Source organism: Malus domestica, chromosome 11 (assembly GCF_042453785.1).
Source record: "Malus domestica chromosome 11, GDT2T_hap1".
In the NCBI taxonomy this organism is placed as follows: domain Eukaryota; kingdom Viridiplantae; phylum Streptophyta; class Magnoliopsida; order Rosales; family Rosaceae; genus Malus; species Malus domestica.
The window spans coordinates 11,656,773-11,671,064 of NC_091671.1; the positions used below are offsets into that span (position 1 = coordinate 11,656,773).

The 14,292-nt window shown below is 35.9% G+C and overlaps 1 protein-coding gene across 4 annotated transcripts; it reads left to right on the forward strand.

Moving 5' to 3' along the window:
• The first annotated feature begins 2,204 nt into the window (after positions 1-2,204).
• LOC103447861 (E3 SUMO-protein ligase SIZ1) lies at positions 2,205-14,208 on the forward strand. Of its 4 annotated transcripts, XR_011573084.1 has the most exons (19): positions 2,205-2,544; positions 2,681-2,813; positions 3,597-3,677; positions 4,397-4,439; positions 5,554-5,626; positions 5,838-6,000; positions 6,210-6,340; positions 7,286-7,354; positions 7,802-7,889; positions 7,979-8,054; positions 8,214-8,287; positions 8,482-8,589; positions 9,144-9,305; positions 9,933-10,037; positions 10,126-10,206; positions 10,319-11,531; positions 13,002-13,065; positions 13,171-13,341; positions 13,439-14,208. XR_011573084.1 is itself a non-coding variant. In XM_008387065.4 (18 exons), the coding sequence occupies exons 2-17, from the start codon at positions 2,790-2,792 to the stop codon at positions 13,311-13,313; spliced, it is 2,634 nt and encodes an 877-aa protein (XP_008385287.2). In that variant the 5' UTR covers positions 2,316-2,544; positions 2,681-2,789; the 3' UTR covers positions 13,314-13,341; positions 13,439-14,208. The 4 variants fall into 4 exon arrangements, 2 of the variants coding, with proteins under 2 accessions (XP_008385287.2, XP_070664098.1); XM_008387065.4 differs by lacking the exon at positions 13,002-13,065 and having other exon boundaries at positions 2,316-2,544; XR_011573083.1 differs by lacking the exon at positions 13,002-13,065 and having other exon boundaries at positions 2,318-2,544; positions 10,319-12,741.
• Positions 14,209-14,292: the final 84 nt, after the last annotated feature.

The window sequence follows — 14,292 nt, forward strand, 5'->3', positions numbered from 1 at the left end:
AAGTTATCTAATCAAAATTCAAAGAAGTTAGATATTTACCAAAACAATTTTGTACAGAATCTCAAATTCATAGGCTCATAGCCCTCCAAGTTGTTGCTTTACCAAAACAAATTGTGGGGTGCTTTTACATTTTGGACTGATGTATTTTCCTTTTGACTTTGGAAACATTTTCTAAGTTTGTTGCTTTAGAAAAAGGGAACTCGCTCCTCAAATGATGAAGGGTACTTCATTTTCAAAATACTTCGTGGTCGGTTATTGAAACGTCATGCTTATGGTTCGAATTGTTAATATTACAACATATTTTTCTGAAAATTGTCCATACACGAAATAATAAATTACACTGTAAAATTTGTTTTAAGCTTATCAAACTGTATAAAAGCAGATGAAGGAATTTGATAAAAAGAATTTGACAAAACGACCTTAATTTTTTTAGAAACGATATATGCAAAATAATTTAGGGTGCGTGGTAGTAAAGGTCCCTGAATTTTATCCCATGTTTAGTTTTCGTCCCTGAACTCTTATATTAGTTTCTTGCGTCCTCCAACTTAACTCTGTGTTGCACAATTAGTCCTTCTGTCAAATATGTTATCTTTTCCGTTAAATTTAAGGGTATAATGGTCTTTTTAAGTTATGAATTATAAGATTCCCAATATGTGAATGATATCCCTTTCTAGATTAATTTTCCCGCCAAAAAAAGGCTTATTGTGATATGCCTTTGCCCAAAAAAAAAAAAAAAAGTCTAATTGTGATATGCAGTTTTCCTATTTAATCCAATTGTTTATCATATGAGTTTTCCTAGTTGTTGACGAATTATTATTAGGTACAATACATTACATATATATTATCTGCAGGTACGTTTGAATTTACAAAAAACATTAATTTGTACATTTATTTGCAATTTTGGTACGTTTGATTTGATACTTATTGTTAATATTGGTACATTATTTTTATTTTGGTACGTTTTATTTTGTACACATTGTGTATTGGTACGTTTATATTATTCACAATCTTATTTTCTCTTAAAGTACTAAAAGAAAAACTTATTTCGGTACGTTTGATTTTGGGGGATTTAAAAATATTTTAAACTATTTTGGAAAGAAAATATCTTAAATCGTAGATAATTATTGCTAAATTGTAGCATTATTGTGAAAATAAATTGAATCTAACCAACTTTTTTTTTTACAATTATCTCTAATGGAGGCGATAGTAATCAAAAGTTTAGATTATAGGAAATTTGTTACAATATAATGTGCATATAGCACCAAAATTATGACCAAAAAGTTTAATCAAATCACTAAAAGGCATGGATGTTTGATCTAGAAAATTCAAAACTGAGGCGCCTATATCAAAAGATTCCAAATAAAAATACCAGCCTTACCAAAATACGAAGTTTACTACACAAAATATGTACCAATTCTACAACCACAAATAAGATTCCTTTGGGCTAGCAAAATGTCATATTTGCCCACCACAAAAAGGTCATGTGCAAGGCATGTGATCATATTTAACGGAAAATGTAACAAACTTGACGGAAAGGACTATTCGTGCAACATAAACTTAAGTTGGAGGATGAGAGAAACTAATATAAGAGTTGAGGGATGAAAACTAAACTTATAATGTAGTTCAGGGACCTTTTCTATTATTTACCCAATAATTTATAATATTAATAAGTTGATCTACTCATTATTTTGCTCATAAACACAAAATTATGTGAATGAAATATTTTGCTCGTAAGATAGGAACTTTTTTGAATAGAGAAATTTTTCATTGTGCTATAACCAGAGGGTGAAACACCATTTATCATTGTACAAAAGAAAAAAGTGATTTTTTCGAGTATCATTCTAATTATATAATGACATATAGTGTTACACATGTGACCCTAAAACACAGGAAAATATAAAGTCGATCTCTCCGGAGTATCCCAACTGCCTTTCAAATTTTCAATACTCTTTTTATCTCTTTGATTAAAATAAACAAAATTATCCAGAAAAAAATAAAAAGAATTCGTACATGTGCTTGCAGAAGAAAAATTGGTACTCTGCGGGACCCACAGGCGATGGTTTCGTGCTCCTTCCTCCTTCTTTCCTGATTCTCTCGTGCATGCTTTTTCCCGGTCCACTTTGATGGACACCAAATCGTACGGTTTATTAATTTTAAAATCAAATTACTTAAAAAACACAGGATTAATTGTTTCAATTTTGAACGAGGACGTGGCAAGATCAGAGCGGGCTGGGCCCCCCTTCGACCAGACCGATGAGTCCACACCGTACGAATTTGCCCGAGGCTAAAATGCGGGCGCGGCACACAGCGTGCACGTGAGCGCACCGGAACCGAACCCGGACGTGTCCCCGTAAAAAAACCGGATTGGATAATCGGCGACAGGTCCGAACATTGTAATTGGGGGGATTGGTTCTGGTTGGGGGTCTTCGGTCAAAATAGAAAAAAAACGCAAAAACGATTACAGGGACGAAGAACAAGTAGCAGTATCGCAAAGTCGGCGCTCGGAAAAAACCCTAGACTCCCTCCCCCAATTCGATCAACAAAGTAAGACTTCAAATTTTAGGGTTTTTTTTTTTTTTTTTTTTTTTTTTTTGCCTGCGATTGTTCAATTCAGGACTATCAGTTGAGAACTTGAGATGGTTTAATTTTTAATAATTTTGTGGTTTTTTTTGGTGGTTAGATCGGTCCCTGAGGAGGCTATGTGCTCGTTTTTCTGGTTTGGTGGTTGATTAAATTATTGGTCCGGAGGTGATTGTGTACTTTCTGGGCCTTCATTTTTGGCGGAGAAAATGGATTTGGTAGCTAGTTGCAAGGTATTTTTGTTGTTTTTTTTCGATTTGATTACGTTTTTTTCTTGATGCTTGATGTATTGGTTGGCTGAATTTGCTTGAAAAAGTCGAGTTTGCGGCGATTATTTATGCAATTTGATGGATGATGCAATTTTGTAATGGGTGGAGTTTTGGCATGTGGTAGAACATTAGCCTCAGAATGTTTGCTTTACTTGCGAATTTACCTTGATGAATATGGTCAACTGGTACGCGAGCGGTGTTATTGAATGCATCAGTGGAAATAAGCTCATATAAGTAGCTTTAGGTGTTTGTCACTTAGTTTTTCTGTTATTCAATTAGTAGATGATATAATGTAGTCGGGTATGTCTCAAATGACAACTTTTTTTGTTTATGGTTAGTTTTATCGTTAGTGTCGTTCATGTGACTTGCATAAGGTGTTAATGGATGAGATAAGAAGAATGAGTTTGGGTAGCTTGAAGCAGAGAATGCGAAGAAGCAAAGACATTTGAATACAGTTGATCATGAAAAGTTAGCAAGTAATTGTTGGATGGTGGAGATTTACCTTCTAAGAAAGAGTAGTAAATCTAGTTACGTATTCGGTTATAAGTTTTACTTTCTTTTTTCATGTCCCATTTCTTTCCCCTTGAGGTTAAAATATCCTTCACAGCTTTTAATTCATAGAGACTGTTTGAAATGCATGATGCAGACACAATTTTGCTTGTGCTGTATACATTGAGACTGTTTCATATTATTCAACTTGTGAAATTCATATCATTTTCAACTTAGAATTTTTGTTTATCATTGCAGGAAAAATTGGCATATTTTCGAATAAAAGAGCTCAAAGATGTTCTCACTGAATTAGGTCTATCAAAGCAGGGGAAGAAGCAGGTAAGATGCTAGAAATACCGCCCTGTGATGTGATGTCGGGTTCCTGTATATTGTGGATGTCATCTACTTGCTCACCTCTTCATTCCTTTATATAAGGGATATTACTTATGTACTCAACTTTGCACTGCATTTTGTGCTCTGTGGCATAATTTTTCTGAGTTCACAGGGGTTTATGTTGATGTAGGGTTCCATTGTTCTTGTCAATACTCCTATAAAGGAAAAGAGGTCCTGTTATATTCTACAAACTAATTTAGGTGTATTTATCAAGGTTGGATTGAATCTTCCTTGGTATGTACTATACAGTATTGATGTGTTATGGAGAGTTACTTTTGCATATTGGGATGCATTATAGTATCAATGACTACCGAAAGTTGCTTAGTTATTTTCCCTCTCTTATTTTCCCTATTATTTGATCACTTAAGAGTGCAATTGTCAATTCTATGAAAATATTTGCAACTTTCAAGATGGATGGTTTCACCCACGAGTATTTTGCATGTACTTTTATTATTCCTTTCTGTGCTGTCATTTGACTGCATGGATCTTTCAAATTATTTTGGATACCTTTTTGGCTGGAATTTTAGTATAATAGAACCCGTTCATTGCATAATAATTGGCTTAACTTCTATGATGGTATCTTGTAAAGCATTTTACAAGGTTTTTGAGATGAATGGCGTAAGAGAAAGCTGTCATTGTCTGATTTACCAATATCTATTATGCAGGATCTTGTTGACCGGATATTGGCCATTCTTTCTGATGAACAAGGTAAATGGTTCTATAGCAATTGTTTTTTTTCCTGGTTCAGATGATTTAATGTTATAAGCCTACAGTAACAGTCCTGTATGCTATAAATGTAGCTTATATGTTGGGAACCCAGTGTACATATTGCATAGTTCCTTGTCTTCGTCCAGCCAGATAAGATATTAGAAGTATTTGTTTCTTATTTGGCTTCTATAATAAATGCATAGGAGATGAGAATTGATTGTGTCACAAGTTATTGATGTACTTCGTATGACATTTTATGTTAATGAGCATGCTACATCCTTTTAGCATTCATAATGCTTTCTTTTTGCAGCATTAGAAGTGGCTTTCATCTGCAGTTTGTCTTCTATTTGGCTGACCTAGAAACGTTCGGGGATCATGTATCTGGTTTCTTAGAGTCTTAGAGTTAGGAATGCAACTGCTTTTTTCCCTCAAAGCGCATTTTCTGGTTCAAAAACCATTGAAAACATTTTATTTATAAATCTTGTAAAACTAATGATGTTATATGTTATCCACATTCTTTTTAACCATCAGCCTTTGGTTAAAGGTTGTCATTCATTAATTCATTTTTTGAGACATATTCCTGATAGAGAATCAAGTCATTCTGAATCTGGATAGTTTTTTTCATATCCATATTTTTGAACCTAGGTGTCATTTCCTTTTTCCCGTGCACTGAAATTTGCTTCTCGACCTTTTTGGTTTTAGGGCCTGTTTGGGAATGCTTGTCGGAAGCTCTCTGCTCTTTAGCGCATATGTTAGAAACCCCAATTTTTACTAAAAAGTCTAGTGCTTCTTGGAAATGCTTCCTCAAGAAGAAGCACAAAGGAAAAGCACTAAAAATGTTTTTATTGCACATAAGTACTTCTAGTTATTTCTGTCAAATTCTGCTAAAAGTGTTTTTATCTATTCCAAAAGCAGTGCCAAACAGGCCTTTAGCTTCTATGCTCCAAACCATTTTTCTAATGATGGTGTTTTCATTTAATCTTTCTCTGGTCTGGTTCTTTTGGGACTACTTCTTTTAGTTTGTGACACCATGATATGTGTGCATTATTTTGATTCTTTGGTTATGTTTCCAATTCTTTGTTTTGATCATTAAAAACTTCTACTTTATCTCCAGTCTCTAAAATGTGGGCAAAAAAGAATGCAGTTGGAAAGGAACAGGTGGCGGAACTTGTAGATCACACCTATAGGTTTGTCCTCATATATGCCATACATTTGTTGCATTCATTTTATTGAAGGGATGGATTTATCTTTGCCTCTTTTTTTTCTTTGTTGTCTGGTATATTGAATGTAGAGCTGAAGTCCTCAGATGTGCTTTATATATAGTTCTCTATTTATTCAGACTACGTATTTTACTTTGCTTTTGTCCCCTGACTTGTATTTTTTTTCTGTTTGCTCCAGAAAAATGCAGATTTCCGGTGCCCCTGATTTAGCATCAAAGGGACAATGCATCTCTGATAGTAGTAATGTGAAAATAAGAGGCGAAATTGAGGATCCCTACCAGTCAGCTATCAAGGTTCGCTGTCTCTGTGGGAATTCATTAGAAACAGAGTCAATGATTAAGGTATCCTACAAATTTTCATATTCTCTTCCCAAGTCCCTTAGGTTGTAGCATGTTTGATTAATCACGAGTCTTCTCCTTGTCGCATCCCTTTATCATTTGACTACTATTGTGGACATGAAACATTTTCTTATTTGAACACATGTACTGCACCCTTTTTATGGTTTTTGCACTTTCTTATTTGAATGACTTTACTGCACCTTTAATGGCAGTGTGAAGATCCAAGATGCCAAGTGTGGCAACACATGGGTTGCGTTATAGTTCCAGAGAAACCTATGGAAGGCAATCCACCAGTTCCCGAATTATTTTATTGTGAACTCTGTCGACTAAGTCGGGCTGATCCGTATGTAGCACCAGTATTTTCTTGTTATAAAAAAGTGATTATAGCTTGGTTATTTTTTGTGTGTTTTATTTTTAATTATTCATGTAACCATTAGCCAAGCCATCTTCTTTTTCTTCGTCATTGTTTTGCTTTTTGGGGACCTTGGGGAGTTTGTTTAATTTATACATGCAAATCCTTTTTGCTAACTTCTTTCCCATTTTAAATTGGGCTATTTCTTTCATATGATGATGTTAACATAGTGAAAGTGATTTTTATTTTTTTCGGTTATGACCTTTATAACCTGCTCTACACAGTTTATGTACCATTTGAAAAATTCAATATTTATAAAAGGTGCTGAAGATTTGCTCAAACAAAAAATTAGGTCTCACTTTGGGTCCATAACATATTTCTTTATGATTGTTTGCATAAAATTTTGAGTGTCACTTGAATAATAAACTAGTTACAATGATTAATTGATGGTAAGGTGCCGTTTTGGAAAGGCAAAGTGTACATTGAATTGAATTGAGGGGGTGGTAAGATCATTATGTGGTATGATTTAAAAGACGATATGACTTCAGTTCCAGATAAGTAGGCAAAGAGATTCATCTTGGTCCCAAGTCCCAACACAATGATTGTGGTGATGGCCTGGCTTTTGGCATGCTAATGTGTGTTTTTTATTTAGTGTATCTTGACTTTTTTGAAACTGCACCTATTTTAACTAGTAACTTAAGTATGGTGGGTCAAACTCAGTGACTAGGATTTATGGCTATTTGATGATTTCTACTTATATCAGGTTATGGTATTTTGGTTTGAATGAGTTCTTTCACTTTATTTGTTTTATGTAATAACTATTGCCTCAGTTAGCTTATGTTTTATTTCAACATTGCAAATACTTTGCCCCCTTTTATGTTATGACATTTGTTATCTTCTGTTTTTTTGGCTTAATTGTTTTTTATGTTTATTCAGGTTTTGGGTAACGATTCAACATCCTTTACAGCCTGTTAAGTTGCATGTTACAAATATTCCAGCTGATGGGTGAGTGGACCGTGTTTAATTTTTTATAGTTATTTCTCATGAATGTACTATGCGCACATGCTCTGAGCAATAACTTTCTAATTCCAGCAACAATTAAGTTCGTTCTGAAGATGACATTGCATTGTGTATGATACCTAGCCATCATAAATATGATCCATAACTGTGCGTGCACTGTTATTTCACTCGAATTTCATAATACCATTATGAATCAGCATATTCAAAAGAGTAAACATCCTGTTGCCTGAGAGTAGTTTTCTTTTGATTTAATATGAAGACTTCGAAGGTTTCTTTAACAGGTAGAATGAACGTTATGAGTGTCAAGTATCTATGTACACTCTCACATATAGACAAGCAAACCCCTTTTGATAATATTTGCACATTTATCCATGTTTTGATGTTTTACTTTGCATCTGATATTTGTTCCCCATCCCCTTGCCAATTGTCCAGTTCGAATCCAGTGCAAAGTGTGGAGAAAACGTTTCAACTCACAAGGGCAGACAAGGACCTGATGTCTAAACAAGAATATGATGTTCAGGTTGGTTAGTGTATTGTTTGAAGATTGGTGAATCATTGGTTTTATATTAGTACTAAATCATTTATTGGTCATTTGACATCATTATGCAGGTTTGGTGTATGCTTTTAAATGACAAAGTTGCATTCAGGATGCAATGGCCGCAATATGCAGATCTACAGGTCAATGGTATGGTTATTTTGAAATTTTTACATAGATTGATGAGTTTTATCTTAAATTAAAATCTTGACTCTTGTCTTTAAAGATGCTGCTTTGGAATTTTTTTTTCAGTGTATATCCACTTGAATGTGCTGTGTATTATTGGAGATTGTTCTGTATAATTTGCAGGTATGCCTGTTCGTGCAATCAATAGACCTGGCTCGCAACTTCTTGGAGCTAATGGTCGTGATGATGGTCCAATTGTGAGTTTTTTCCTATGCAATTATAAGCTTTTAGTTGTCTGTTTTTGTTCTGTGTGTTGGACCCTTTCTTTCTATTTTAGATGAGATTACTTGCCTTGTTACTGCAGGGCCTTTTCTGATTGCTCTGTAATTCAAAACACTTAAAATAAGTTGTTTGTGTTAGTATCTTAGTGTACTTCATGTTGTTTTGTCAGATCACACCATATACGAAAGACGGATTTAATAAGATTTCCTTAACAGGATGCGATGCCCGCATTTTCTGCTTAGGGGTTCGTATTGTGAAGAGACGCACAGTGCAACAGGTAGTGCTGATGTTTTATACATTGATTTTGTTTCTTTGGGTGGTTGAGCTTGCATTATGCTCTTGTAGTTTCCTTAGCATATACTTGTCGTCGTAAAGGTCGTACCCAGTGCACAAGGCTCCCGCTTTACGCAGGGTCTGGGAGAGGTGAATGTCGGCGAGCCTTACCCCCATTTATGGAGAGGCTGCTCCCAAGTCCTTAGCATATACTTGTAACCGGAAAAAAACTCTTCTGGAAGAAGATTGTTGGTGAGGGGGAAGTCAAATCCATAATGTCAAATTATGCTGTTGTTGAATTGCCAACAATCTTCTCAATATATAAAAACACAACAAATATCTTCTTGATTGAATGTCCTGAAGCAGCAATTTATACATGATTAACTTTTTGAGTTCAATCTTGTAATTTACTGGACTATTATTGTTGTCGTAGAGTTGATCATTTTATATTATTCCAGTACCGGTTGATATTTAAGTATAATTTTCGTATGCTTTCTGTTATTGGTTTTCCATGGCGTTTATTACATTAGCGGGTCTTTTAAATTTTACTTTTTCTAGATTCTCAACCTGATTCCCAAGGAGTCTGATGGTGAGGGTTTTGAAGATGCGCTTGCTCGTGTGTGTCGATGTGTTGGTGGTGGGACTGCTACGGATAATGATGATAGTGACAGTGATTTGGAAGTTGTTGCAGATTCTTTTACTGTCAATCTACGTTGTCCGGTAAGTTGTCATCCGAACTTACCTTTTGTGCGATGAAATGCTCACTTCTATGTTAGGAGTTTTAAGTACAATTGGGAAATATGACTCACTTATCTGATGCATTATGGAATACTTCAATGAATTTTATTTTTTGTGTATGAGCTTAATGTGCAATTAATATCTCATGGGTTCAAGAATGCTTAGTTTCCAAGCATATGAATAACCAAGGGATTCTGCTAACTTCTTCAGATTCTTGTAATTTCGATATCAGGAGTGCATCTTTATGTTGCATGTTAGGCTAATTGTTTAAAGTGCTTTCCAAGTTCCCATGTGGTGCAACAGAGAATAGCACCCCTACTGGTGATGGGACGATCTTTTATTTGTTGGAACATGCTGACACTAATTCTTCCAACTCAAACACATATCTTCTATATGTTGCAATTTTATTTTTTTGATATTGTAGGAATTCTTGTTGATTTTTTTTTTGTAGTACATGAAATGAGTAGTCCGGAGATGAATTATTTTTGTACAGGAAATGAATAGTCCAGAGACAAGTTTTCTTATGTCAACTAACACATTTCATGCCTTGTTTTTAACGGCTAATTGTTCTTGGAACTGAATTGGTATTTTTCTGCATGTATTTTATAGATGAGTGGTTCAAGAATGAAGGTTGCTGGGAGATTCAAGCCCTGCCCTCACATGGGCTGTTTTGATCTTGACGTTTTTGTGGAAATGAATCAACGTTCAAGGAAGGTAAGCCTCTATGCAAAATGAAAGATGTAGTTTGTTTGTCCTTGTTTTTAATTCTGTTTGTTTAGCACGCCTTGGTTTGTGATTGCAGTGGCAATGCCCCATTTGTCTCAAGAACTATGCGCTGGAGAATATCATTATCGACCCTTATTTCAACCGTATCACTTCAAAGGTAATGCCTTTTTATGCACTACATAATACTGTGGTTCTAAAGTATCACTTAACTGATTTATCCTCTTTTTTTTTTTTTCGTTTTCTCATTTTGTTTCGTGGGGTTGTTACAGATGAGGTATTGTGGAGAGGATGTAGCAGAGATTGAGGTGAAGCCTGATGGGTCTTGGCGAGTTAAGACTAAAAGTGAAAGTGATCGCAGGGAGCTTGGGGAACTTGGTCAGTGGCACCTGCCTGATGGTACACTTAGTGTCCCGACAGAAGGAGAAAGTATCCCAAAAACGGAAGTGTTGAAGCAGGTCAAACAGGAAGGTGTTTCAGAAGCTCATACTGGATTGAAACTTGGAATCAGGAAGAATCGCAATGGCTTTTGGGAAGTCAGCAAACCTGAAGATATGAACACTTCTTCTGGTAATAGATTACAAGAGCAGTTTGCAGACCATGAGCTAAAAGTTATCCCAATGAGTAGCAGTGCCACTGGAAGTGGTAGGGATGGCGAAGATGCAAGTGTTAATCAGGATGGTGGTGGAAACTTTGATTTCTCAACTAACAATGGAATTGAGATGGATTCTCTTTCTCTGAATGTTGATTCAGCATATGGATTTTCAGGACAAAATCCTTCTGCACCAGTAGGAGACGCAGAAGTTATTGTACTAAGTGATTCTGATGATGATATAATGCCCTCTGGAACCATCTATATGAATGACAGAACTGATGCTGCTGGGCTTGGTTTTCCTGTGGCGCCTTCTGGAATTGCTGATTCATATGGTGAAGATCACACGCTTGGAACTGGTGGGAACTCATGCTTGGGTCTTTTTGGCAACGAAGATGAATTTATTCCACTCTGGCCATTAGCTCCTGGAACTCAATCTGGTGCCGGGTTCCAGTTATTTACTTCTGAGGCAGATGTACCAGATACCCTAGGTGGTCTGCAGCATAGTTCCATCAATTGTTCCACATCCATGAATGGATACACTTTGGCTCCAGAAACTACCATGGGATCTGCTGCCCTAGGACTTGATTCTTCTGTTGCACGTTCAGATGTTGACATGAATGGTGGCTTAGTTGATAACCCAATGGCATTTCCTGGTGATGACCCTTCTCTTCAAATATTTCTTCCCACAAGACCATCTGATGCATCAGTTCATTCTGATTTGAGAGATCAAGCTGATATGTCAAATGGTGTCCACACTGATGATTGGATATCTCTTAGGCTTGGGGGTGACGCCAGTGGCATCAATGGGGCGCCTGCAAGTCCAAACGGTTTGAATTCTAGAATGCAAATGCCATCCAGAGAAGGTGCCATGGATTCTTTGGCTGATACAGGTTTGTTCTCTTTTGATAGATTTGTTGCAAATGACTTTTAGATTGTTCATGATTAGCATCAGAGTTGCAACACATTCACTATATATAGTTCAGGCAGGTGCTAATTTTGCATCCTTGTATTGCTTCTTGAATGAGGTTATTGACTTTTAACTATATCTCAAGTCTTAAAAGAACAGCTAAAATATTTAGTCAGTTTAATTCTACTCTTAGCAAAAGTTGAATTTAAACTTTTGACTCTGCATATGGAATTTGCTTCCACCTATTTCCTTACCTCAATGTGGCTAAGATTTTGGGCTGTTTAATTAGTACCAATAATACTCTTTTAGATATAGTTTTGTTACGTAGCCTTGTATTGCACTTTCAAATACCCTTTTATCAGCAAAAGTTAGTTTCTTACTTTTTTATTCTTTTGCAACTATTGATGCTCAGAGTCTCTTAGAAGCAAAAAACTAGATTACAAAGAAAACTAATTTTTATTGTTAAACAAATGATAAAGGATTACAAGTACCTGAAAATATATCCAAGCCATTTGTTATATATATATTTTGATTTGGTTGATTTGGGTGGCCTCGCTAAAATTGTTTTATATATTTGGGTCCTGTTAATGAAGTTTTAATTCTCTAAATTCCTATGCTAATAGTCGAAGGTTTTAAGTCAATCCGAGTCTTAGAGGTCCCACCTTATTCTAGTGGTTGAAAGTTCGACTGACTTCTTCCTTTGCATAGTACATTCATGTAATTTGATGTGAACCAGCTCATCTCAATCCAGTGAAACAGTATCAAACACCTTAATCTTGTCGTTAAGCATGTGCGGAGTTCATTTTCTGTCTCTACTTAAGTCTTTAGATTTTGGTGGTTCTTTCAAATTGATTTTGGTTTTGCTTACAACTGTGTAAAAAACCAGAAAGAACTGAATATACATATTATAAACATGCTTAGAATGTGGATACAGTCACATCTAGTTTCATTGAGCATTGTGTGTTTTAAATAAATAACGTGTTATCACAGGTTCTAAAAATCTCTTTTTTTGTCTTTTTAAGTTTCACTGATATATGCTGAGTGCTATCTCAGAAGATACATGCATGAGTTTGAGTAATGAAATGGGTCTATTGAGCTTCTTCAAGCTAAACCATGTGTGGAATCACATGTTCAAGTTCACGAACACCATGGAACTAAAATCTGCAATTCAGATAGGACCTAACTTTTCCAAGGTTGTTGCTTACTCTGTCTGCATCCTTCACTCTTAAGCTTTGAAAAGCGTGAAGTTCATAATGTTCACTAAGGCAAGTTGAATTGATAGAGACTCTGTGATACAATCGCATCAGAGACTAATCACATTTAATTTTCGTCGCACATCTCTGTTAACATTTTCAGAGTCCATAATTGGTGGTTAACAGAGACCATAGGGATCCTTGCGTGTACAATCAACTTTATTTTGTCTTCATTTGAAATATTGCTATCTTTCTCTTAGGAAACCCGCAGAGGGAGTTGTAAAGTCGATAACCTTATTAAAGAGACTGGGTATAGCAATATAGGTGTGTGGAAATTGTCCCGCCCTTTGTCTTGTCGTCATTCCCTTATTTGGCATTCTTTGCAGTTCAATCAAAAAGATTATTGGCTCACTGTTGTACCCTTTGCAGCTTCTTTGCTTCTCGGTATGAATGACGGTAGCAGATCTGACAGGACAAGTAGGCAAAGATCAAACAGTCCTTTCTCATTTCCTCGCCAAAAACGTTCTGTGAGACCGCGATTATATCTTTCTATTGACTCGGACTCTGAATAGAGGAACTGGAGCTTGTTTTGAGAACAAGGTTATTGGATTTTTTTTTTTTTTAATTTTAATTTTTTAATTTTAATCTCCCTGGGATTGGAAGCTGATCCTGGAGTAATCTCTTATGATTGAGCCAGAGAATCTAGTTTTGGGTTTAATTGGAAGAACGCTGACAGACATTTGGTTCCTGACGAGATGAAGCGTTAGATGTTGCACTGGGCATCCGAGGTAGAAGAAAGCGATACAAATATACAAGGCATCCAAATCGACCGCATTGTTACAAAACTTGCGATGGCACCAGGATTCTTCGTGTTCCTCCCGTTAACAATCTGCAGGTCCGATGCTGGTATTGTACAGGAGATTGTGATTTGAATCCGAAAAATTGGGACGTGTCGGAGGAAACCCTGTCAAAGAAATAAAACATGGCTGCCTCGGCTCGGTTTTATAGTGACAAGCAATAGCCTGTAAATATTCACTCCGGCTTCAGTTTTTTTAAATAGATGGTCATTTTTTCGAAAATTGATAATACTGACTTTTTATTGGTGTGTCCATTACTGTTGGGGCATGACATTTGTATTAACTTATAGAGATCCATTTAAAGTACAGGGGATCGGCACTTTGTGCGTCGCGTCGCTCCGATGGCCGACGTTTTAAAGTCATGGTTGCTGCGAGATCATAGTAGAACGCTGACTTCTGGTGAGGCAACAGAGAAATTATACCAAAAAAACTTTTATTATATGTTTTATTGTATTTGGAATGCAATTGAGTTTCATGTTCGGTTATTCCAACTTTATGCAATGTCATCGGATTTCATTTTGTTGTGTAAAAATCCGAGGGCTTTATGATATCCCCACAATTGGATGGAAATTCAAGGGTTTCAAGCTTGCGGCGCAAGTGATTCAGTCTAGCAGTATTGTTCTTCATTTGTAAGTAATAATTATAAGTTTGACAACTTAGACGGCTGGTTTGATCCCTAACTTATCTCCTTGGG